At 43.7% G+C, this 27,376-nt stretch overlaps 1 protein-coding gene across 3 annotated transcripts in view; it reads right to left on the reverse strand.

Moving 5' to 3' along the window:
• Pcp4l1 (Purkinje cell protein 4 like 1) overlaps nt 1-27,376 on the reverse strand; it is a 45,381-nt gene that overhangs the window by 4,225 nt on the left and 13,780 nt on the right. The window contains exon 1 of one of the 3 annotated variants that reach the window (XM_045133749.1): nt 15,286-15,406. The exons of the other annotated variants lie outside the window; for them this stretch is intronic. Coding sequence (XP_044989684.1) covers nt 15,286-15,315 — 30 coding nt within the window. The 5' untranslated portion in view covers nt 15,316-15,406. Of the gene's footprint in view, nt 1-15,285; nt 15,407-27,376 lie in introns of those variants that run through there. 3 annotated transcript variants of the gene reach the window in all.

The following is a 27,376-nucleotide window of genomic DNA, read 5'->3' on the forward strand; positions in this document are numbered from 1 at the left end:
GTGATGTTTTTTGCATTTTTTTAATTTTAGAGAGTGTGAGACAGAAACAGAGAGAGAGAGAGAGAACTGGTGCAACAGGGCCTCAGCCACTGAAGTTGAACTCCAGATGCTTGCGCCACCTACTAGACCTGTGCAATGTTGCACTTGCCTCACCTTTGTGCGTCTGGCTAATATGGGATCTGGAGAGTAGAACATGGGTCTTTAGGCTTTGCAAGCAAACTCTTTAACTGCTAAGCCATCTCTCCAGCCCCCATGAAATATTCTTTTTTAAAAAAGAAAGCTGACAGAGGCTAGGCATGATAGCTATCACATGCTATAATCTTAGCACTCTGGAGGCTGAGGCAGGAAGACTGCTCCAAGTTAGAATTAGTCTGGGCTGTAGAGTGAGACCTTGTCTCAACAAAATAAAACAAAACAAGCAAACAAGTAAAAATCAAGCTTATGAGGAATTGGGAAGATGGTTCAGCAGTTAAAGGCACTTGACTGTAAAGCCTGTCAGCTTAGAATCCATTCCCCAGTACCCATATAAAGCCAGATGCACAAACTGGCATAGGTGTCTGGAGTTTGCAGTGGCAAGAGGGCCAACACACCCATTCTCTCTCATAAATAAATAAAAATTTTTTAAGATGAAAAGGAGGTGGAGAGATTGCTTAGTGGGTAAGGTGTTTATCTGCAAAGCCTAAGGACCCATATTCAACTCTCCAGGTCCCACATAAGCCAGATGCACAAGGTGATGCAAGTGCACAAGGTCACACATGTGCACAAAGTGGCACACATGTGTGCAGTTCAGTTACAGTGGTTGGAGGCCCTGGAATGTTAAATCTCTCTCACACACACATTAAAAAAAAAAAAAAAAAAAAAAAAAAAAGGCCAGTTGGGCTCAACTCAAAAAAAGAAGAAGAAGAAAAGGAAATACTTGTTTTAATAAAAAGAAACTGGGCTGGGGAAATGGCTTAGCAGTTAAGGCATTTGCCTACAAAGCCTAAGAACCCTGATCCAATTCCCCAGGACCCATGTAAGCCAGATGCACAAGGGGGCACATGCATCTAGTTTGTTTGCAGTGCTGGAGGCCCTGAAGCATCCGTTCTCTCTCTCTCTCTATCTCCCTCTTTCTCTCTCTGTCACTCGCAAATAAATAAATAAGAATAAACCAAAAAGAAATTTAAGTTTTAAAAAAAGAAGCTGATGAAGTCAGCTTTATATTGTGTATATTAGGCTTATTTTACAACACTTCTATTATTTTTAAAAATTTTTATTTTTTCTCAATTTTTTTTAAATTTTTATTAACATTTTCCATGATTATAAAATATATCCCATGGTAATACCCTCCTTTCCCCTCCCCACTTTCCCCTTTGAAATTCCATTCTCCATCATATCCCCTCCCCATCTCAATCAGTTTCTCTTTCATTTTGATGTCATGATCTTCTCCTCCTCTTATGATGGTCTTATGTAGGTAGTGTCAGGCACGGTGAGGTCATGGATATCCAGGCCATTTTGTGTCTGGAGGAGCATGTTGTAAGGAGTCCTACCCTTCCTTTGGCTCTTACATTCTTTCCGCCATTTCTTCCACATTAGACCCTGAGCCTTAGAAGGTGTGATCAAGATGTTATTCAGTACTCCAGTCACTTCTTTCCAGCACTATGATACCTTTTGAGTCATCTCAAGGTCACTGCCATCTGAAAAGAGAAGATTCTCTACCCAAACTGAGAGTAGTGTTAATATAAGGGTATAAATATTAAGAGAACTGCTTACTGGGCAGTTTGAAAATCACAGTATATATATTTTTCCAGACATCAGATGTTACACCCCTAGGGCTCATGACTACCCCTGTTTCAAGTTTTAAGTATCAAGGATGTATCCCCCACCCTCCATGGAGCAGGCCTCCAGTCCAGTTAGAGGGCAGTTGGTTTCCACCATGACGTTGGCTCATTTGGCCTGGCTGGCCCATTATAAGGCTTGCAGTGTCCACTGTTGAGTATCTTCACTGTACACCACTTTTATTTATGTATTTACTTATTTGTTATTATTTATGTAAATATGAAAGCGAGAGAAAATGGGCACTCAAGGTCCTCTTGCTGTTTCAAGCAAACTCCAGAAGCATGCATTCCTTTGTGCATCTGACTTTACATGGGTACTAGGGAATTAAGCCAGCAGGCATTACAAGTAAGCATCTCTAACCACTATTTCCCAGCCCTTATTTCTACACCACTTTGGCAATGATTTATCAAGTTAGCAAGAGATCTATTCAACAAATATATCAGTGCCTAATACATATACAGTATTTCTTTAGGCATCAAGGATATAACGGTAAGAGAAAAAAATGTCCCTACACTCATTGGACAAACATGTCAGTTAGGAGCAAATGCCATGAAACAAAGTAGAATAGCTTAGGAAAATCTTTCTGAATTTCTCTATTGACATCTGACTTGAGTCTTTGGGGACCTTCAAGAGGGAGCCATGTTTTGCTGAAGACTCCACAAGCTTAGGCTGCAGGTCACTGAGAAGTCAAGCTGGAGCTGATCTAGAAACCTCCCCACTATTGACCAGCCAACAGAGAGCTGGAAAAAGCTATGTTACATGCAGCCCCATGGGAGAAAGAAGTCATCAACATTGTTAAATAGCAATAGAACCTGAAAGCTTTAAGACTGGCCAGCCAAGCCAAATGAACCAATGGGTGCAATAGTGGCATGTCTGTTATGGAGGAAACCAACCACTCTCTAATTGGACCGGAGGCCCACTCCACAGGAGGGAATACATACCTGGTACTGAAAATCTAGTCAAAAACTGTGGCTGAAAGCCCTGCATGGTGGCACATGCCTTTAATCCCAGTACTCAGGAAGCAGAGGTAGGAGGATCACCACAAATTTGAGGCCACCCTGAGACTACATTGTGAATTCCAGGTCAGCCTGAGCTAGAGTGAAACCCTACCTCAAAAAAAAAAAAAAAAAAAAAAAAAAACCAACTATGGCTAGAGCTGGGCATGGTGGCATATGCCTTTGATCTCAGCACAGGTCAGCTTGTGCTAGAGCAAGACCTTACCTCAAAAAAAAAAAAAAAAAAAAAAGTGGGGAGGGAGGGAATTACCATGGGATATATTTTATAATCATGGAAAATGTTAATAAAAAAAAAAAAGAAAAAAAAACTATGGCTGGGCTGGAGAGATTGCTTAGTGGTTAAGGTGTTTGCTTACAAAGCCAAAGGACCCAAATCCAATTCCCCAAAATCCACATAAGGCCAGATGCACATGGTGGCGCATGGGTCTGGAGTTCGTTTGCAGTGGCTAGAAGCCCTGGAATGCCCATTCTCTCTATGCGCCTCTAATAAATAAATAAAATTTTAAAATTATTTTTAAAAAGCTTATGGCTGAGGAGGTCATGAGCCCTAGGGGAGTAATGCTTGCTGTTGTCTGCCCTCTAAGCACTTTTTTATGTTTATACCCATATATTAATGCTACTCTCACTTTTGGTTAGAGAAGCTTCTCTTTTCAGATGGTGGTGACCGCTGCAATGATCCTAAAGACACCACAGTGCTAAGAAGAAGTGACAGAGGAGTGCTCAGCACTGAAACATCTCTATCACACCTTCCTTCCAAGGCTCAGAGTCCATTGCAGAAGGGGTGGCTGAAAGAATGTAAGAACTAAAGGAAGGGTAGGACCGCTTACAATGCAAGCTTCCCGACATAAAATGGCCTGGCTGTCCATGACCTCACAGTGCCTGACACTACCTACACAAGACCTTCATAACAGGAGGAAAAGATGTTGACATCAAAATAAAAGAGAGACTAATTGAAAGGGAGGGAGGATTTGATGGAGGGTGGACTTGAGAGGGGGAGAAAGTGGGTGGGAAGAGAATTATCATGGCTTACTGTCTATAATTATGGAACCTGTCAATAGAAAGTTAAAAACAGAAAAGAGGAAGCCATGTAAATGTTTATAGGAAGAGTCTTGAGGGCAGATAAAACATCAGGGTGTCCCTAAGGCAGGTTTGTGCTTACTAGGTTTATGAAAGAAAACCATCATGGCTGGTGCTAAGAAAGGAAAAGAGGATTTTAAAATGAGGGCTGAAGCCAGGTGTGGTGGCGCGCACAACTTTAATCCCAGCACTTGGTAGGCAGAGGTAGAAGGATCGCTGTGAGTTCGAGGCCACCCTAGACTACATAGTGAATTCCAGGTCAGCCTGAGCTAGAGTGAGACCCTAACTCAAAAAAAAAGAGCTGAAGAGATGGCTTAGTGGTTAAGGCATTTGCCTGCGAAGCTTAAGGACCCATATTTGACTCTCCAGATCCCACATTAGCCAGACACACAAAGGGTTGGCAAAGTGCATGGTCACACATGCCCACTAGGTAGCAGAAGCATCTGGAGTTCAATTGCAGTGCCTGAGACCCTAGCGCCTGCCAATTCTCTCTCTCTGCGCCCCCCCCCAAGATAAAATGAAATAAATGAGGGCTGGAGGGATGGCTTAGTGGTTAAGGCATTTGCCTGCAAAGCCAAAGGACCCATGTTTGATTTCCCAGGACCCATGTTAGCCAGATGCACAAGGGGGCGCATGCATCTGGGTTTCGTTTGCAGTGGCTGGAAGCCCTGGTGTGCCCATTGTCTCTCTCTCTCTCTCTCTCTCTCTCTCTCTCTCTCTCTCTCTCTCCCTCTTTCTCTGTCAAATAAATAAGATAAAATAAAATAAATGAGATTAGGTACACCTGTGATCTCAGCGCCTGGGGGATGGGAGGATGCTTAGGCAGATGGATCACAAGGCCAGGAGGCCAGCCTAGGCAACATGGTTCCAAGTCAGCCTGAGCTACAGAGTGAGACTGCCTGAAAAGAGAAAGAGATAGGAGGAGGAGATGACTGAGCAGTTAAAGGTGGTTGCTTATAAAGCCCCTGCCCATCCAAGATTGATCTTCCCCAACAGCTGCATAAAGCCTGCAAAGTAGCATTTGTGTTCAAACTTGAGCCATCAGGCTTGCAAGCAAGCGCCTTAACCACTAAGCCATCTCTTCAGGCCTAAGTTTTAATTTTTTTGAGACAGGACCTCACGTAGCCCAAGCTGGTCTTGAACTCTTTGATCCTCCTGCCTCCACCTCCCAAGTGCTAGGATGACAGGTGTGTACCACCACACCCAGCTCTCTAATACATTTCTAGAGTATTGCTCTGGCTAGAGATAGATATTAAACTCTAGAGGAATAAGAGAGAAACAGGGGTCTAGTTTAACAGGGTGCTCTGGGTCCAGGAAAGTCCTTGAACCCCAAACCCTAGATTCATTTCTAATTTTTTTTTTTTCTCAAGGTAGGGTCTCACTCTAGCCCAGGCTGGCCTGGAATTCATTTCTAATTTTTAAAAATTTTTTAATGTTTTTAATTAACAACTCCCATGATTATAAAAAATACCCCATGGTAATACCCTCCCTCCCCCCACTTACCCCTTTGAAACTCCACTTTCCATCATACCCCCTCCCCATCTCAATCAGTCTTTCTTTTACTTTTGATGTCTTGATCTTTTCTTCCTCTGATGATGGTCTTATGCAGGTAGTATCAGGAACTGTGAGGCCATGGATATCCAGGCCATTTGGTGTCTGGAGGGAGCATGTTGTATGGAGTCCTGCCCTTCCTTTGGCTCTTATATTCTTTCCGCCACCTCTTCCGCATTAGACCCTGAGCCTTGGAAGATGTGATACTCATTTCTAATTTTAAGCAAAGAATTGAATAAGGGCTGGAGAGATGGCTTAGTAGTTAAGGTGCTTGCCTGCAAAGCCTAAGGACCAATGTTCAACTTTCCAGAACCCATGTTAACCAGATGCACAAAGGTAAGGTAAGCCCAAGGTCACATGTACCCACTAGGTGGCACAAACATTTGGAGTTTGATTTCAGTAGCTGAGACCCTGGCACACCAATTCTCTCTCTGTCTCTCTCTGTCTAACCTGCCTCTCTGTCTCTCTCTCCCTAAAAAGATTTTTTTTAATTAAATAACAAAAGACTAAGAAGGATAATTATTAAATTATTATATTTAAGCCGGGTGTGGTGGCACACGCCTTTAATCCCAGCACTCGGGAGGCAGAGGTAGGAGGATCACTGTGAGTTTGGAGCCACCCTGAGACTACACTGTGAGTCCAGGTCAGCCTGGGCTGGAGAGAGACCCTATGTCGAAAAATTAAAAGAGAGAGAGATTGTCTTTAAAGGACTGCAGGAAAACTGGATGGTAATTGGGGAATATGGGATTGCAGGAACGTGTTTATTAAGATGAGAAATGTAGTGTTTTTGGATGCTGATGGGAATAGTTTAGTACAGAAGGAAAGAATGATGATGCGAGAGAAAGGATAACTATCAGAGGGACCTTTGACTGGCAAGAGGCGGTCCTGGTGCACACGTGGAAGGTCGGCCTTGGACACGAATGTGCACACCTCATCGTCAGTGTGGGGATGAAGACACAGTCGATGCACACGAGGTGGCAAATGCAGTGGGGAAAGAGTGAGTGTCTTCCGATTGTTTCTATTTCCTCAGTGAAATGTGAAGCAAGAAGGGCAGTTGCAAGTTGCAAGGTAAGAAGTGGACAGGTGAAGTGGTCATCTAAGAGTAAGACGGTGAACAACTGTTGTGATATAGGATATAGCAGGGTTGGCAGACAGCATAAGAGCCCTCTTGAGGCTGATTCCACAGATTTAAAGTGAAACCCATCGATATTGTTCCTATCTTCCAGGACAAGTGAGGAGACAAAAAAACAAATATATGTATTGAGCATGTACTGTGTGCCAAACATTACCCTACTTAATCCTTGAGATTTCTGAGATGTCATCCTATTTTATTAGCTGAGGAAACAGGATGTTCAGGATATAACCCAGTGTCAAGTCACACAAACAGAAAATAGTGAGCCTGGCTTTGCACAGGAAGATTGACATTTCACACTTAACTACCAGGTTATATTGTCTCCATGGCCAAAATACTGTCACACGCTGACAAAATACTGTAACATAATTGTGTATGTTAATGTGTTAATAGTTACTGAATCTAAGTGGAAGGTATACAGATGTGAACTCAATTACTCTGTTTTTGCTATTTTTTAAAATATATCTTTTGGGCTGGAGAGATGGCTTAGCGGTTAAGCGCTTGCCTGTGAAGCCTAAGGACCCCAGTTCGAGGCTCGATTCCCCAGGACCCACGTTAGCCAGATGCACAAGGGGGCACATGTGTCTGGAGTTCGTTCGCAGTGGCTGGAGGCCCTGGCGCGCCCATTCTCTCTCTCATTCTCTATCTGCCTCTTTCTCTCTCTGTCTGTCACTCTCAAATAAATTAAAAAATAAACAAAAAAATTAAAATATATCTTTTAAGCCAGGCATGTGGCACACGCCTTTAATCCCAACACTTGGGAGGCAGAGGTAGGAGAATCACTGTGAGTTCGAGGCTACCTGGAGACTACAGAGTGAATTTCAGGTCAGCCTGGGCTAGAATGAGACCCTACCTCAAAAAAATGTGAAAAAAAACCCTAAATATTTTATTTATTTGAGAGAGAGAGAATGGATGCACCAGGATCCGCAGGCACTGCAAATGAACTCCAGACACATGCACCACCTTGTACATCTGGCTTACATGGATCCTAGGGAATCAAACCTGGGTTCTTAGGCTTCGCAGGCAAGTGCCTTAACTGCTATGCCATCTCTCCAGACTCAACTATTCTTTTGACTCTGGTAAATTTTTCTAATAAAAAATTAGAACATGGGCTGGAGAAATGGCTTAGTGGTTAAGCGCTTGCCTGTGAAGCCTAAGGACCCCAGTTCAAGGCTCAATTCCCCAAGACCCACGTTAGCCAGATGCACAAGGGGGTGCATGCATCTGGAGTTCGTTTGCAGTGGCTGGAAGCCCTGGTGCGCCCATTCTCTCTTTGTGTCTCTATCTGCCTCTCTCTCTCTCTCTCTCTCTCTCTCACTCTCAAATAAATAAATAAAAATGAACAAAAAAATATTTTTTAAAAAAGTCCTTCACACATTAAAAAAAAAAAATTAGAACAACTGGGGTGGTGACACATACCTTTTATCCCAGCACTCAGGAGGCTGAGATAGGAGGATTGCTGTGAGTTTAAAGCCAGCCTGGAGTTAGAGTGAGTTCTAGGTCAGCCTGGGCTGGAGTAAGACCCTGCCCCCCACAAATAAAACAAAAAAAGTTAGGGGCTGCAAAGTTAGGGGTTGCAAAGTCTACCAGGGTTCAAATCCCAATACCCACATAAAGCCAGATGCACAAAGTGGCACATGTATCTGGAGTTTGTTTCCCTGACATCACCATCCTCATTCTCTCTCTCTCTTAATTTCTCCCTCTCATACTTGCAAATAAATAAATATATATTTTTTTAAGTTAGGAGTTGGGTGGGTTGGCACAAACCTATAATCCCAGTACCTAGAAGCTGGAGGCAGGAGGGTCAGGAGTTCAAGGCTAGTCTTGGCTACATAGTGAGGTTGACGGCAGCCTGGGCCACATGAGACCCTGTCTCAACAAAGCAAATAAATGAAAAGGAATGTTGGAAGAAAATAAATAATGACATTAAAATAAAAAATACTGATTCAGGCTGGGTGTGGCAATGCATGCCTTTAATCCCAACACTTGAGAGGAAGAGGTAGGAGGATCACCATGAATTTGAAGCCACCCTGAGACTACATAGTGAATTCCAGGTCAGCCTGGGCTCCAGTAAAACCTTACCTCAAAAAGAAAGAAAGTACTGGGGCTGGGGAGATGGCTTAGTGGTTAAGGTATTTGTCTGCAAAGCCAAAAGATATTGTTTTGATTCCCCAGGACCCATATAAACCAGATGCATAAGGTATCACATGTGTCTGCAATTCTTTTGCAGTGATTAGAGGCCCTGGCATGCCCATTTTCTCTCTCTCTCTCTCTCTTTCTCTCATTTTATTTTACTTATTTATTTATTTATTTATTTTAATTTTTCGAGGTAGGATCTCACTCTAGCCCAGGCTGTCCTGGAATTCACTATGTAGTCTCAGGGTGGCCTCGAACTCATGGTGAGCCTCCTACCTCTGCCTCCCAAGTGCTGGAATTAAAGGCATGTGCCACCATGCCCGGCTTATTTTATTTTATTTATTTGAGACAGAGAGAGAGGAAAAGAGGCAGATAGAGAGAATGGGCGTGCCAGGACTTTCAGCCACTGCACACAAACTTCAGACATATGTGCAACCTGCATCTGGCTTATGTGGGTCCTGGGGAATTGAGCCTGGGTCCTTTGGCTTTACACCTTAACCGCTAAGACACCCCTCCAGCCCTCTCTCGCTCTTTCAAATAAATAAATTTTTAAAAATATTGATTCAGTGTGATACTTGACATGGGAATATATCTTTAAAATTACGTCATAAAAGCCAGGTGTAGTGACTTAAGCCTTTAATCCCAGCAAGCACTGAGGTAGAAGAAACACTGTGAATTTGGAGCCAGGCTGGGTTACCTTGAGCACTATGTCAGCCCTGGGCTACAGTGAGGCCTTTCCTCAAAAACAGAACAAACAAATGATCAATATAATGGCCCCAGTAGCTTGAGGTAAGATCTTTCACTGTGATGTACTGTTGTCTCAAAGAATAGCAACCAGTTGTCCAGATAAGAGGGTCATCAAGAGGCAAGTTCTATAGTTTCATGGTCTCTGGCTTCAGATCTTACTTTATTGCCAGTAAATCCCTCTTATCCTTGTTTTGACCATTAGCCCTCTGACTTTAAACCTATTGCCTTAATCCATCAGCTCTCCTCCTCTATCCCAATTCCTCCCCTTTGCAGGAAAATTTGGAGCCCTATATGAAGTATCTTTCCTCAGAGTACTGTTTCCTCAATGTCCCTTCTCCCATCAGCTGACCTGTATAGACTTCCCTAAGCAGGAATACATGAGCCCTGAACCACTCTGGCTGCCACATTCTGGCTGCCTGACAGCTTTCCCTGGCCCTGGAAGAGTGCAGGGGCTCAGCTGGGATCCGGCTCCCCAGGGGTTTCCAGCTCCATTTGGGATAAAACTATGAAAGGGCATAACCTAAGATCAAAAGTCTCCACTGGGGAGCCGGGCATGGTGGCGCGCACCTTTAATCCCAACACTTGGAAGGTAGGATTGCTTGTGAGTTCAAGGCCACCCTGAGAATACATAGTGAATTCCAGGTCAGCCTGAGCTAGAGTGAGACCCTCCCTCAAAAAAATAAAAAGTCTCCACTCGGGAGAATAGAAAGGCGTGCTATATGGAGAAGAGCCCGATTCCCCAGCAGGCCTCTTGACATCCCCCTCACCCTTCTGTTGAAAAGGGATGTGCTATGGCTTTTTCCTCCTGCCCCTCCTCCCTCCAATCTTTCTAGCCAGTTCTCAAAATAGCCACTGTGGACACTGGATTTCTGGATTTAGCTGTTTGTGACTTGCTGAAGCGGGGGGTAGGGACAGTTAGATAAGGACAAATCTTTAGTTTCCACTCTCTATATTATACACAATTGTTCATTGGTCCCTGTCCTTTGCCTTAATGCTCCTGTTTATTTCTTAGAAACTCAGAAATTTTAAACGAATAGAGGTCCTCTGCTATGTATTTCAGCAAACCATCAATCTAACCAAACTTCAGGTTATCCAAGGACACATGGCTTACCCACTCTGGATGAACCAGAAACCGCATGTTCTGTAAAAGCACCTCTTACAAAATGCCTATCTTGGGCTAGAGAGATGGCTTAATGGCTAAGGCACTTGCCTGCAAAGCCTAAGGACCCAGATTCTATTCCCCAGTACCCATGTAAGCTAAATGTACAAGGCAGTGCATGGGTCTGGAGTTCATTTGCAGTGGCTAAAGGCCTTGGCACACCCATTCTCATTTTCTCTCTCTCTCTCTCAAGTAAATAATTTTAAAATAAATTTTATTTATTTATTTGCAAGCAGAGAGAGAGAGAGTAAATAAATATTTTTTGAAATTCATGTCTTGGTGCTGGGAAGATGGCTCAGCAATTAAGAGTAATTGCTTGCAAAGTATGCAGCCCCAGTTCAATTCCCCAGAACCCACATAAAGCCAGATATACACAAAGTGGCACATGTGTCTGGAGTTATTTACAGTACCAAGAAGATCCTGGTGCCCATTCTCTCCCTCTCTTTCTAGCTCTCTGTTCTTTTTTAAAAAAAAAAAATATTTGGGCTGGAGAGATGGCTTAGCGGTTAAGCGCTTGCCCGTGAAGCCTAAGGACCCCGGTTCGAGGCTCAGTTCCCCAGGTCCCACATTAGCCAGATGCACAGGGGGGCGCATGCGTCTGGAGTTCGTTTGCAGAGGCTGGAAGCCCTGGCACGCCCATTCTCTCTCTCCCTCTATCTTTCTCTCTGTGTCTGTCGCTCTCAAATAAATAAATAAAAAATTTTTTTAAAAATATTTTATTTCTTTATTTATTTGAGAGAGAGAGAGAGAGAAAGAGGCAGAGAGAAAGAGAGAATGGACCACCAGAACCTCCAGCCACTGCAAATGAACTCCAGACATATGCTCCCCCTTGTGCATCTGGCTTATGTGGCTCCTGGGGAATTGAACCAGGGTCCTTAGGCTTTGCAGGCAAATGCCTAAACCTCTAAGCCATTTATTTCCCCAGCCCCTCTCTGTTCCTTTGAATATAAATAAATTTTAAAAACTTTTAAAAATCATATCTGGGCTGTTAAGATGCTTGCTTGCTAAGCCTAAGGACTCATGTTTGACTCTCCAGGCCTCACATAAGCCAGACGCACAGTTACACAAGCGTGCAAGATTGCACATGCACACAAGGGGGTGCATGCGTCTGGAGTTGGATTGCTGAAGGCCCTGGCATGCCCATTCTCTCTCTCTCTCCTCTCTCAAATAACTAAATAAAAATATTTTTTTAAATCTCTGGAGGCTGAGGTAGGAGTCTGTGTGAGTTTGAGGCCAGCCTGGGCTACAGAGTAAGTTCCAAGTCATCCTGGGCTAAAGTGAGACCCTGCTTCAAAAAGTAAATAATAGCCGGGCATGGTGGCACTCTAGAGGCAGAGGTAGGAGGATCATCGTGAGTTCAAGGCCACCCTGAGACTATATAGTGAATGCCTGGACTAGAGTGAAACCCTACCTCGAAAACCAAAAAAAGCAAACAATAACAACAAAAAGTTCTCGCATCTCTGGAGGAGCAATGCTAACTCCCAAGAGCTGTAACACATCCATAGTTCTCAGCCTCTTCTTGGCCCTTTCTTCCGGGCAGGCATGGACCAACACCTCTCAGGTATTCTGCTTCTTCAGTACTGTGCTTTTCTGACCAGAAGCAACAACAGTAAAATAGTTTAGCAAATCCTCCTCCTTACAGGACCCAACTTTGGAAACTGAAAGAAATCAATGATATGAAAATGCTATTTTACCCCGTTACTAATAGTCACATAATTAATACTATGTGCCAGTCACTTTTCTATGCCCTTTAAAAACACTAAGACAGGGGCTGGAGAGAAGGCTTAGTGGTTAAAGGCATTTGCCTGCAAAGCCTAAGGACCCAGGTTCAAGTCTCCAGGTCCCACATAAGCCAGATGCACATGGTGGCACATTTATCTGATTTGTTTGCAATGGCTAGAGGCCCTGGAGGACCCATTCTCTCTCTTTCTACCTCTAATAACTAAATAAAAAATTTAAAAAAAAATTAAAAAAACACTAAGACATTGAATCATTGCAATATCCCTACAATAATATTGTTAATATTCTCATTTTACAGATCAAAAACTGAAGTCAAGACTGGAGGGATACTTGCTTGGTTAAAAGTACTTTTCTGTAAAGCCTGACAGTTTAATTCCCAATACCCATGTAATGCCAGATGCACAGTGGCACATGCATCTGTAGTTTGTTTACAGCAGCTAGAGGCCCTAGTGCCCCCATTCTCTCTACCTTTCTTTTTCTATCTCTCTGTCTCCTATCTCATTGTCTCTCTTCTCTCTCCTTGCAAATAAATAAAAAATATTTTTTAAAAACTGAAGTCGGGGCTGGAGAGATGGCTTAGCGGTTAAGCGCTTGCCTGTGAAGCCTAAGAGCCCAGTTCGAGGCTGGATTCCCCAGAACCCACGTTAGCCAGATGCACAAGGGGGCACACGCGTCTATAGTTCGTTTGCAGTGGCTGGAAGCCCTGGCGTGCCCATTCTCTCTCTCTGCCTCTTTCTCTCTCTCTCTGTCACTCTCAAATAAATAAATAAAGGGGGGGGGAGGGAATTAACACGGGATTTTTTCATAATCATGGAAAATGCTAATAAAAAAATTTTTTAAAATAAAATTAAATTAAAAAAAAGATTCAAAATAAATAAATAAATAAATAAAAATGAACAAAACACTGAAGTCTCCAGGCATGGTGGCATACACCTTTAATACCAGCACGCGGGAGAGGCAGAGGTAGGAGGATTGCTGTGAGTTCAAGACCACCCTGAGATTACACAGTGAATTCCAGGTCAGCTTGGGCTACAGTGAGACCCTACATCAAAAAAAAAAAAAAAAACAAAAACCTGAGGTCAAGAGTGGTTAATATTTTTTCCCTAAGAGTCACAAAACCAGAAATTGTAGCTGGAGAGATACTTCCACAGCTAAAGGCACTTTCTTGTAAAACCTGATAGCCCGGTGCAGTTCCTAGTACCCATGTAAGCCACATGCACAAAGTGACCCATGCACAGGACACCCTGGGCTCCACATGCGCTTGTCTCTCTTTCCCTGACTCTCCATCCTTTTCTCTCTCACGCTCAAATATTAAAAAAAAAAAAGAAGAGAGAGAAAGAAAGAAGGAAAGAAAGAAAACACCAACTAGATATGGTGGCACATACCTTTATTCCTAGCACCTGGGAGGCTGAGGTAGGAGGATCGCTGTTGAGTTCGAGGCCACCCTGAGACTACAGAGTGAATTCCAGGCCAGCCTGGGCTAGGGCAAGACTCTACCCTCCCCCCACAAAAAAAGACACAGAATTTGAAGCAGGCAGTCTGGCTCTGGAGTCCAGGCTTCTTGAATATTCCACTACACTAAAAATCACCACCAAAAAGCCTGTGTGTGCACTTGAGGAGGGTTCCAATGTAAATGACTTGATACAAATTCTCCCACACAGCAATAATCCCCAGATAGAGAGGAAGGTCCCAAGATTTTGGTCCAGTGCTAGAGAGATAGCTTGGTGGTTAAGGCGCTTGCCTGCAAAGCCTAAGGACACGTGTTCAAATCTCAGGTCCCACACAGCCAGATGCAGCCGCAAGCTTGCAATGCTGCACATGCGCACATGGGGGCACACGCGTCTGGGGTCCCTTCCCAGTGGCTGAAAGGCCCTGGCGCACCCATTCTCTCTCTCTCAATCTCCCTCTCTCTCTCTGTCAATCTCCTTCTCTCTCTCTCTCTCTCTCTCTCTCTCTCTCTCTCTCTCTCAAATAAAATAATTCAGGCCAGGCATGGTGGCCCACGCCTTTAATCCCAGCACTCGGGAGGCAGAGGTAGGAGGGCCGTCATGAGTTCAAGGCCACCCTGAGACTATATAGTTAATTCCAGGTCAGCCTGAGCCAGAGTGAGACCCTGCCTCGAAAAAACAAACAAAAAAATTCATTCCATTCCCACAGTCAAGCAGCTGAATCCAAAGTTCAGCCTCTCCATCTACAGTCCCAACCGCTTTCTTTTTTCATTCTTTTTTTTTCTTCAGTTTTTCAAAGCAGGGTCTCACTCTGGCTCAGGCTGACCTGGAATTAACTATGTAGTCTCAGGGTGGCCTTGAACTCATGACGGCCCTCCTACCTCTGCCTCCCGAGTGCTGGGATTAAAGGCGTGGGCCACCACACCCAGCCTGACCACTTTCTTAATATGTGCTCCACAGGACACAGGGTCCTTTCCTCCCATCACCAGCTATGTGAGGGCCTGATCCAGCAGCATGCAGACTGACTCAGATCCCCTGAGCTAGTTTACCGGCCACTGTGACTGGGGCTTACTTCCTGATGCTTGTGGTGTGGGCCGCCTGATAAACCAGGCTGACCCCCCGGGACAAGCCATACCTGCTTCGGGTGTGTTCTTCACTCTCAGAGCCAGATCTTGGCCCTTCAAAGTCAGAATTCCATGCGCAGGATCATCCCCCCCCCCCCACCCCGTTTCCCATTGCAAGTGACTCCCTTGCTTACCCAGCAGCCCACTATTCCAAGTGCTAGTGAGCTTGGAGTTTGGTTCAGCTCAGCATCACTGCCCACACAAGACCAATTGTTTCTCACATCTCAGTACATACCAAACACTAATTAGCAACTGCGAGGCCCATCAACTCTTGCCTTTCCCTAGAGGGCCTTCGTTTCTCTCCTTGCCTCCTTTCCCACATCCCTTTCCTCCTCACCTCTGGGCCTAATGCATTCCAATGTTCCATTCCATCATCTTGGCAGTAGTTGCCAATTCCCCATGAGTATTCTTTTGTTTCCTCTGCAGCTCAAAGTTGTGGACTCTTTTCCCACGGGGCAGGTGAGGAGCGGCCTGCTGCTTAGGGGACTTCTTTCTTCAGGCTTTGTGATGCAGATAGGGACGCAGCACAATAATTTCCTCTCTTTGCCTAGTACCTTCCCTTTTTATTTCCTCTCCACTTCCATATTAGCCAGTCTACCTCCTCCCGAGACATTCATCTGCATTCAGATGAGGGCTTGTCCTTCTATCTGAGCTCTCAATCTTATTTTCTTTCTCTTCTTTAGGAATCATGACTATCAGTCTCTTTCACTCTCATACATAGGAAGTCTCTCACCGCCCCGACCCCCCACCTACCTTCCTCTCCTCCCTTCCTTCCTTTCTCAATATGAATTCCTTTTCTAAGTTCCATTACAATGAAAAGAAGCAGTGCAGGTCTAGGATCAGACTTTGAGGAACAATAATATCATTGTGTTGAGAGAAATAAACCAGACTCAGAATGACAAATGCCACATGTTTTCTCTTATATGTGGGCTCTGGACGTGTGTGTGTGTGTGTGTGTGTGTGTGTGTGTGTGTGTGTGTGTGTGGTGAAAGTAAAATGGGGACCATGAGAGGGTAGGAAGACGTCTTAAGGGAGGAGAGAGATGAGGTGAGGAGCTGGGGTGATGGCTCAGTGGCTAAGAGCCATACAAGCATGAGGGCCTGATTCACCCTGAGCTTGATCTCCAGCACCTATGTAAACAGGTAGGTGTGGCCAAGTGTGCCTGTAACCCCAGTCCTGTGAGGAGCAGAGACTGAGGAGTTGCTGGGGCTTGCAAGGCAGCCAGTCTGACTGACATGGCAGCTCCACATTCAATGAGAGACTCCATCTCAAGAAAACCCACACACAAGCCAGGCGTGGTGGCGCACGCCTTCAATCCCAGCACTTGGGAGGCAGAGGTAGGAGGAATGAGTGAGTTCAATATCAGCCTGAGACTTCTGAGTGAATTCCAGGTCAGCCTGGGCTAGAGCAAGACCCTGCTTTGAAAACACAAAACAAAACAACAACAACAACAAAAAAAAACAACCAGATACACATACACATACCACACTATACACATGCAAAAAAGAGAGAAAGAGGACTGGAGAGAGGACTTAATGGTTAAAGGCGCTTGTCTGTGAAGTCTAAGGACCCAGGTTCGATTGCCCAGAACCCACATACGCCAGATACACATGGTGTCACATGCATCTGGAGTTCCTTTGCAGTGGCTGGAGGACCTGGTGCACCTGTTCTCTCTCTCTCTCTAATAAGTAAATTTTAAAAATAAAATATAAAAAAGAGAGAAAGAAAAAGTAATGGAGTACGTGTGAGACAAAAGGGAGACTGGAGGAGGCAGACCAGCAAGAAGAGGGTAGGAGAGTGGAGAAGGCGGGGAGAAAGAGGAATGAATGCCAGCAGAATACAATGGCATGTATTGTGGAACTACAATAATGAGACCTACTAAGGTGAACTCGGAAAGTAAAAGGCAGGGAGTAATGGATAGTCATATGCAAAACCAAACTAAAGAAGGCCCACCTCAAACCGTACCTTGCACCTTATGCAAAATTAACTTGATAGGAAAAAAAGAGCTACACCATCCAGAGGCAGAAGGCAGGAGGTTTGACAAATGTTTTAGGCCAGCTACACATCTAGTTTCAGGCCTGCCAGGGACACATAGAGGGACCCTGTCCCAAAAAATAAATAGACCGCTAACTAACTAAATTAGTTAAAGACAAAATAATCCTAAAATGTTAAAATAACACATGGGGGGGGGGAGTCTGCAACCTCAGGGTAAGCAAAATTGTCTCAAAACAAAACAAAACTAATTAAAAATTATTAGTTGAAAAGTTACCTTTGAAAGACACTTCTAAGAGAATGGACATGCTATAAACAGTAAGAAAATCACATATCTGATTTTGTTTCTTTTTCTTTTTCTTTTTTTTTAAAATTTTTCTTTCTAGGCAAGTTCTCACTCTAGTCCAGGCTGATCTGGAACTCACTATGCAGGCCGGGCTGATTGCAAACTCCCACCTCCTCCTCCCCCACTGCTCGGGTTACAGATGTGAGTCACCAAGCTGTCTTTCTTTTCTTTTCTCTTAAATATTTTATTTATTTATTTATTTATTTGCAAGCAAAGGGGGTAGGATGGGCACACCAGAGCCTCCTGCCGCTGTAAATGAACTCCAGATGCATGAGCCACTTTGAGTATCTGGCTTTATGTGGGTACTGGGAATTAAACCGAGTCTGTCAGGCTTTGTAAGCAAGTACCTTTTAAGCTGCTAAACCATCTCTCTAACCTTTCTTTCCTTTTTTTTTTTTTTTTTTTTTCGAGATAAGGTTTCATGCTAGCCCAGGCTGACCTAGAATTCACTATGTAGTCTCAGACTGGCCTTAAACTCACAGTGATCTTCCTACCTCTGCCTCCCAAGTGTTGGGATTAAAGGTGTGTGATACCATACCCAGCTTTTTTTTTTTTTTTTTTCTTTTTTGAGGTAGGGTCTCACTCTAGCCCAGGCTGACCTGGAATTCACTATGTAGTCTCAGACTGGCCTTAAACTCACAGTGATCCTCTTACCTCTGCCTACAGAGTGCTGGGATTAAAAGCATGCGCCGCCAGGCCCAGCTTTCTTTTCTTATTTTAAACAGTATCTCACTTTGTAGCCAAGAGTGGTGTGGAACTCACTATATAGTCCAGTTTTGCCTCAAAGTCATGACAATTCTCCTGACTCAGCCCTTTGATTACTAAGATTATAGGAATGAAGCAGCCCAGAGTAAGTGTTGAAACTTTTAATCTCTATAATGAGAATAGTTTTTATTCATTTTAAAATAGCTTTATTTATTTGTAAGCAGAGAGAGAAAGAGAGAACAAGACAGAGAGAGGGAAAGGGCACACCAGGGCCTCTTGCCATTGCAAACAAATTCAAGTCACATGTGCTACTTTGTGCATCTGGTTTTACATGGGTACTGGGGAACTGAACCCATTCTGTCCCATCAGGTTTTGCAAGCAAGCACCTTTAACTATTGAGAGCCATCTCTCCAGCCTAAGAATAAGATTTTGGGGATGGGTATAATATCATGTGCTGGCAAAGATAGAGCAACTTGGACTCTCATACATTACTGGAATGGTGGGGGGAAGGATATAACTACTTTGGCAATTTCTTAAGTGTATATTTACCACACAACCCAACAATCTTATGTCTAAGTGAGATTAGAATTTATGTCCACAAGTGGTGATTCGAATGTGAAGTGTTCCCGATAGCCAGATGTGTTTTGAATACTTGATCCCCAGCTGGTGACAGTTTAGAAAAGTCGTGGAGCCTTTGGGAGGTGGAGCCTTGCCCTAGGTAGTGTGTCACTGAGGGTGGGCCTTGAGGTCCACTAGCCCAGTCACACTGGGCACAGCTAGCTCACGTGAGCTACTTCCTTCCCTGCTGCTGTGGCAAGATGTGATGCTCAGTTGTCCACTATGCCACGCTTTCTCCACCGTGATGAAACCTCCCCTTAAGACTGCAAGCTGACATAAACTGGTGAGGGGCCTTTTGTCCCAGCGACAAGAAGGTAACTGCAACACCACATACACTTGGAACAGCTCTACTTGTAGTCACTGACACTGGGAACCCAAAATGACTCAATGCCTCATGTGACAGATTCAGATGATCTACTACACTCCCAGCTAAAAGGAGGAATGGGCTCCTGATTCACCCACACAACATGATGAGCCTCAGAGGCATTATGAAAGCCCGGCAACGTGGATCATACCTATAAGCCCAGCTGAGGCAGGATTATTACAATGTTGAGGCCAGCCTGTGCTACACAGTGAGCTCCAGTCCAGCCTGGGATATAGTGTGAGAGACCCTGCCTCAGAAAAGCAAAACAAAATAAATAAAAAACCTCATTAAGTTAAGTAAAAGAAGCCAGACTCAAAGGCTAAGTGCAAACTTTGTGAGTCCAACTATATGATATTTCTTGTAAGGCAAAACCTTAGAGACAGCAGACAGATGAGTCATGAGAAGAAAAAAATGAGATAATATTTATTTATTCATGAGAAAGAGAAAGAATGAGCACACCAGGGCCTCTAGCCACTGCACATAAACTCCAGAAACATGTGCTACCTTGTGCATCTACCTACATGGGTACTGAGGAATTGAAACTGGGTCCTTAGGCTTTACAGGCAAGCATCTGATCCACTGAACCATCTCTCAGCCCTGGGATAATTTTTAAATGATAGAACTGCTCTATATCTTGTGTGTGCATAGGTATGCATGTACGCATATGCATGTGGAAGCCATAGGACAACATCTGGTGGTGTTCCTCAGGTGCCACATTTAAAAAATTTTTATTTATCTGTTTATTTATTTATTTTGGTTTTTTTATTTTTTAATTTTTTTGTTCATTTTTTATTTATTTATTTGAGAGCAACAGACACAGAGAGAAAGACAGATAGAAAGAGAGAGAGAGAATGGGCGCGCCAGGGCTTCCAGCCTGTGCAAATGAGCTCCAGACGCGTGCGCCCCCTTGTACATCTGGCTAACGTGGGACCTGGGGAACCGAGCCTCGAACCGGGGTCCATAGGCTTCATAGGCGAGCGCTTAACCGCTAAGCCATCTCTCCAGCCCTATTTTGTTTTTTTTGAAGTAGGGTCTCACTCTAGCCCAGGCTGACCTGGAATTCACTATGTAGTCTCAGGCTGGCCTCTAACTCATGGCAACCCTCCTACCTCCACCTCCTGAGTGCTGGGATAAAATACGTGTACCACCGTGCCTGACTTTAATTTTTAACATTTTATTTATTTTTACGTTATTTGTAAGCAGAGAGAAAAGGAGAGAAAATGGGCATGGTAGGGTCTCTAACCACTGCAAACGAACTCAACACATGTGTCACTTTGTGTGTCTGGTTTTATGTGGGTACCGGGGAATCGAACCCAGGTTGTTTGGTTTTGCAGGCAAGTGTCTTAACCACTAAGCAATCTCTCCAGCCCCCACCCACCTTTTTTTGAGACAGACTCTTGGCCTAGAACTTGCCAAATAAGCTAAAACAGATAGACACTAAGTCCCAAAAATGTACTTGTGTCTGCCTTCCCAGCACTGGAATTGCAAGCACATGCCATCACACATGGCTTTTTTTATGAGATGGAACTCAGGGCCTCATGCTTTCAAAGTAAGCCCTTTACCAACTGAGCTAGTTCCCTAGCCCTCTATACCCTTTTTTAAATAAATATTTTATTTATTTAGTTAGTTATTTGACAGAGAAAGAGGGAGAGAGAGGATGGGTGCACCAGGGCCTCCAACCACTGCAAATGAGCTCCAGACGCATGCACCCCCTTGTGCATCTGGCTAACGTGGGTCCTGGGGAATCAAACCTGGGTCCTTTGGCTTTGCACGCAAACACCTTATCTGATAAGCCATCCTCTAGGCCCTCTATAACTTTTTTAAAAAATATTTTATTTATAGGCTGGAGAGATGGCAGTTAAGGCACTTGCCTACAAAGCCAAAGGGCACAGGTTCAATTCCCCAAGACCCACGTAAGCCAGATGCACAAGGTGGTTTGTGTGTCTGGAGTTCATTTCCAGTGGCTGGAAGCTTTGATGTACCCATTCTCTCTCTCTTTCTCATCTCTCACTGCCTCTTTCAAATATATAAATAATAAAATACTTATTATTATCTTTATTTTATTATTATTTTTATTTTATTATTTAAACTCAAAACCTGTAATCCCTCACTTAGGAGGTTGCAGAAGGAAGATCAGCAGTCAGAAGTTCAGAGCTGAAGGGATGGCTTAGCAGTTAAAGTGCTTGACTGTAAAACCAAAGGACCTTAGTTCGATTCCCCAGGACCCATGTTAGCTAGATGCATAAAGGGCAGCGTGCATCTGGAGTGCATTTGCAGTAGCTGGAGGTCCTGGTGCACCCATTCTCTCTCTCTCTCTCTCTCTCTCTCTCTTTTTCTCTCTCTCTCTCTCTCTGTGTGTGTGTCAAATAAATAAATAAATAAAAATATTTTTTAAAAAATAAACATCATCAGAAGTTCAAGTGCAAGGTCATCCTCAGCCATATCTTTTGGGGGCCAGCCTGGGCTACAGCTACATGCGATCCTGTCTCAGAGAGAGAGAATAAGCACACCAAAGCCTCTGGGCTACTGCAAACTCCAGATGCATATGCTACTTTTTTTTGTTTTAAGAGACAGAGAGAGGGAGGGAGAGAGAACAGGCACATCAGGGCCTCCAGCCACTGCAAAGTCCAGACACATGTGCCACCATGTGCATCTGGCTTATGTGGGACCTGGAGAATCAAACCTGGGTCCTTAAGCTTCACAGGCAAACGCCTTAACTACTAAGCTATCTCCCAGGCCACATATGCCACTTTGTGCATTTGACTTTACATGGGTACTAAGGAATTGAACCTGAGCAAGTAGGCTTTGCATGTAAGTGCTTTTAATTGCTGAGCCATCTTCCCAGCCCCATTTCCCCTTTCTTGACATATGCTGAGCTTGGCTTCTGGAACTACCTATCTTTTCCTACATTCTCTCCTACCTCTCTGGGTACTTCGGCCCAACATTTGTGACAAGGCCTCTGCTGATGTCTCTTCTTATATGACCTCATTTGTCCCTAGTACTTTAATTATCATCTATATACTAGCACTATTTCATAGAACAGGGGGTAGTAAACTGTATTTCAAAGGTCAAATCTGCTATTTATTTATTTGTGTGAGAGAGAATGAGCACACCAGGTTCTCCAGCCACAGCAAATGAACTCCAGACACATGTGCCACCTTATGCATCTGGCTTATGTGGGTCTGGGGGAATCGAACCTGGGCCTTAGGCTTCCCAGGCAAGCGCCTTAACCACTAAGCCATCTCTCCAGTCCCTAAATCTGCTTTAAAACCTGTTTATGTAAATGAAGCTATTAAAAAATATTTTTATTTTTAATTATTTATTAGAGAGAGAGAGTGGGAAAGAGGCAGATAGTGAGAAAGAGAGAGAATGGGCGTGCCAGGGCATCCAGCCACTGCAAATGAACTCCAAACGTGTGGGCCACCTTGTGCACCTGGCTTATGTGGGTCCTGGGGAATCGAATCTGGCTCCTTTGGCTTTGCAGGCAAGTGCCTTAATCACTGAGCCATCTCTCCAGCACTGAATGAAGCTTTTTTATATATAAATAAAGTTTTATTGGAACACACTTCTTTACATTACTTATGTCTGTTTGTCCTGACACTACAATAGCAGAGTTGAGACCATATGGCACCAAAGCCAAAAATATTTAGTACTTGGCCCATTACAGGAAAAAGGCTACCTACCTTTGTTACTTTCTACAGTGATAGAAATGTTTTATATCTGTACTGCCAACAGTATCCATTAGGCACACATGGCTATTGTGTGCAAATGATGAATATGAGTTATAATTTTCATTTTAATTAATTAAAATTTAAATAGCATGGGGAGGTAATATGATGGAGAATGGAATTTCAAATGGGAAAGTGTGGGGGTGGGGAGGGAGGGAATTACCATGGGATATATTTTATAATCATGGAAAATGTTAATAAAAATTAAAAAGAAAAAAGAAAAAAAAATTTAAATAGCTACATGTGGTTTGTAGTTCCCATATTGAACAGTACAGAGTGCCACTGCAAATCCCAAATCCCCACTTTGAACTTGTAAATGTCTTCATTTGGATGTTTCATAAGCATCTTAAGCTCCCATGTATCTCTAACTGAATTCATAATCCCACCTAGTCTTCTGCAAGTCTTTTTTATTTTAGTTTTAGTTTTGATTTGTCACAAGAATGTCATGTAATCCAGGCTGGCCTCAAACCCACTATGTAGCCAATACTGGCCTTGAACTCCTGATATTATTGCCTCTATCTTCCATGTCTTAGAATTACAGATGTGCACCAACATGCCCAGCTGGCAAGCAGTTCTCTTATCTATATGTACAAACCAGAGCCCTAGAAAATATTCTTTTTACACCACAGCCAGCATTAAAATTTATTTTTTTTTTATTTTCTTAAATTTTCAAAGTAGGGTCTCACTCTAGTCTAGGCTGACCTGGAATTCACTATGTAGTCTCAGAGTGGCCTCAAACTCATGGTGATCCTCCTACCTCTGCCTCCCAAGTGCTGGGATTAAAGGCATGCACCACCATGCCCAGCTCTTTTTAAAATATTTTATTTATTATTATTTTGTTTTTGTTTTTGTTTTTCAAGGTAGGGTCTCACTCTGGCCCAGGCTGACCTGGAATTCACTATGTAGTCTCAGGGTGGCCTCGAACTCATGGTGATCCTCCTACCTCTGCCTCCCAAGTGCTGGGATTAAAGGTGTGTGCCACCATGCCCAGCTTTAGAAAATATTCTTGACATATGTATTTCCTTCACATTGCATATCAAATTTGGTATTAAATCCTGCTAATTTGTCTCCTAAATATCTGTTAATGCATTCTCTTCTCTCCACTGGTACTACACCGTGTTAGCCCATTCAGGCTGCTATATCAAAAATGACATAAATAGGGCTGGAGAGATGGCTTAGCAACTCAACTCCCCAGAGCCCACATAAGCCAGAAGCACAAAGCCATGAATGTGTACAAGGTCACACATGTGCACAAGGTGGCGCATGCCTCTGGACTTCAACTGTAGTGACTAGAGGCCCTGGCATGCCAACTCTCTCTCTCTCTCTCTCTCTCTCTCTCACACACACACACACAAAAAAAAAAACAACAAACTTTCAATCCAGGCATGGTGGTGCACACCTTTAATCCCAGCACTCAGGAGGCAGAGGTAGGGGAGGATCACTGTGAGTTTGAGGCCACCCCGAGACGACATAGTGAATTCCAGGTCAGCCTGGGCTAAAGCAAGACCCTACCTTGAAAAACAAACAAACAAAAAAATGTTAATGTCATCAACATAAATGCTAGCAATTGATTTCTCAGCTCTACAGGCCAGGAAGTCCAAGGTTGAGATGCTAACAGATTTGGTGTCTGATGATGGCCTACTTTCTGTTCATGGTTGTTTGTTGGCTATATGCCCACATGGTAGAAATGGGGAGTAATTTCTCTGGAGCCCCTTTTATAAGAGCACTAACCCATTCATGAAGGGTCTGCTTTGTGCTTTAATCATTGCCTCCTAAAAGTATCACCTTGAGGATTAGGATTTCAATAAGTAAAGTTTGGCAATGTAATATAAACGTTCAGATCACAGCATACCTAACATAGTTTTTCTTACAAGGACCACTGTAATAGCCCAAGTACCTGTTGGTGCTCCTGGAACACAGAACAGCATTCTAAAAGCTCTACATCATATAGTCTCTGATTACTTAAGTATCAGGACCTTGGCATAATTCTCTTATCCCTGCCTCCTTCCCCACCCACCCCCCCCCCGCCCCCGAATTAGGGTCTCCTCTAGCTCAGGCTGACCTGGAATTCACTATGTAGTCTCAGGGTGGCCTCGAACTCATGGTGATCCTCCTACCTCTGCCTCCCAAGTGCTGGGATTAAAGGCGTGCGCCGCCACGCCCAGCTCCTTGCCTCCTTTTTATCTATCTAATTTCTACTCATCATTCATACATGATTCACACTATTTGTTGAATGAATGAAAAGAGCTCCCATTCTGCTTTGTTAGCTCATCTAAATTTCTGAAATCAAATTTCTTTCAGATGATTAAGGGCCTCCATTCTATAGCCAGGTCTTTTCTTTTCTTTCCTTCAGCATATATGTCTGAAAGGAGCTGAGAATGAAAGGGAGGCCTCCTCATGACAGGATATTTCACATTGCCTGTACTACAGCCACTGTGGCTTTGTCTTATCACTCCAGCTCAGCCCTCACCACTCATGTAGATTTAATTTCCCTGAAATGTATCCCATTGATTGGTGCTGCCTAAAAACTGCAACTCATATCTTGCACATGGCAGGTACTCAACAGATATCTGTTTATATGACTTACTATTTTCTTATGTATACATATATTTGTTTATTTGCTTGTTTACTTATTTATTTGTGGGTGGGTGCACAAGAGCTTCTTGCTACTTGCAAATAAATGCCACAGAGATGTGTCATTTTTTTTGTGCCTGGCTTTCTGAAGGCACTGGGGAATCAAACCCAGGTCAGCAGGCTTTGCAAACAAGTGCCTTTTGTTGCTGAGCCATCTCCCCAGCCATGAATTAATATTTTCTCAGGATTCAAATTTCTAGGAGTGGCAATGTGGTTTATTGAGTGGAGTTAGACAGATCAAGGTTCATAGCCCGGCTCTGCATAGGCGAAGTGCCCAAATCCCAGCTCAACCATTCCTACCTGTACTTGCATGACAGTGGGTAAATTATGTAGTCTTGCTATGCTCAAATTGCTCGCCGGTAGAAGAGAAATCGTGTCTGTTAGGAAAGGTGAAAAAAGGGGCTGGAGAGATGGCTTAGCAGTTAGGGTGCTTGCCTGCAAAGCCAAAGGACCCATGTTCAATTCCTCAGGACCCACATAAGCCAGATCCACAAAGGGGTGCATGTATATAGAGTTCATTTGCAGTGGCTAGAGGCCCTGGCACATCCATTCCTCTCTCTCTCTCTCTCTCTCTCTCTCTCTCTTTCTCTCTCCTTGCCCATTTCTTTCCCTCAAAATAAATAAATAAATAAATAATTTTTAAAAAGAATTTGAGAGAAGAAAAAAAAAAAAGAAAGAAAGGTGAGGGCTGGAGGCATGGCTTAGTGGTTGAGGCATTTGCCTGCAAAGCCAAAGGACCCAGGTTCAGTTCCCCAGAACCCACATTAACCAGATGCACAAGGGGGCACATGCATCTGGAGTTTGTTTGCAGTGGCTAGAGGCCCTGGCACACCCATTCTCTACCCCCCCTTCTCTGTCAAATAAACAAATAAAAATAATTTTAAAAAAAGGAAAGGTGAAAAGAACTACAGAATACATATGTAAAGTAGTAAATTGGGGCAGGAGAGATGGCTTAGTGGTTAAGGCACTTACCTGCAAAGCCTAAGGCCCCAGGGTCCATTCCTCTGAACCCACATAAGCCAGATGCACAAGATGGCATATGCATCTGGTTTATAGTGTCTTGAATCTTTTCTTTCTCTTTCTCAAGGCTGGGATGGTTAATTTTGATTGTCAACTTGAGTGAATTAATAAATGGTTAAGGCATTAGTGAGTCAGAGCACTACTAATGTATGCATATGGAAGAGGGGGAGGGACCTGCCTTGAATGGGAGGAGCACCCACCCCCTGCGCTGAGGTCCAGAAATGAATAAGAAGGGGCAAAAGAAGCCAGGTGTGGTGGCGCACACCTTTAATCCCAGCACTTGGGAGGCAGAGGTAAGAGGATTGCCATGAGTTCAAGGCCACCCTGAGATTACATAGTGAATTTCAGGTCAACCTGCACTAGAGCAAGACCCTACCTCAAAAAAACAAAAAGGGGGGGGGTCCAGCTAAATACCTGCCACCATCTCTTTCTGCGTCCTGCTCCACAGAGATTTAAGCAGTCAGCTTTATGCTCTTGCCTCCCCTAGTATGAGCTGCCCCCACTGCCAAGCCTTCCACACCATGAACTTTCAAACCACAAACTAAAGGAAATCCTTCTTCCTTAAAGTTACTTCTTGTCAGGTAATTGATCAGATCAGCAGAAAAAATAACTAGTATGGGTGCCCTAACACACATTAAAACAAACAGGGACTGGAGACCTCAGCTGTTAAGGTGCACACCTGTAAAGCCTAATGACCTGGGTTCAATTGTTCAGTACCCATGTAAAGCCAGATGCACAAAGTGGTACATATGTCTGAGTTCATTTGCAGCAGCTGGAGGCCCTGGTGCATTCTCTTCTCTCCCTCTCTCTCTCCACTTGCAAATAAATAAATATTTGTTAAAAAATAAGAAACAAAAGTTATTTTGAAATACTATAACCCTGTTGAATATAAGAATAAATGCAGGGCAGAGGCTGGAGAGATGACTCAGTTGTAAAGTAAAGTTTGTTGGTCTGGCAAGCAGGAAGATCTAGTTTGATTCCCCAGAATGCCCATTAAAAAAATAAAAAAAATAAAAAAATA

This window comes from Jaculus jaculus, chromosome 1 (assembly GCF_020740685.1).
Source record: "Jaculus jaculus isolate mJacJac1 chromosome 1, mJacJac1.mat.Y.cur, whole genome shotgun sequence".
NCBI lineage: Eukaryota > Metazoa > Chordata > Mammalia > Rodentia > Dipodidae > Jaculus > Jaculus jaculus.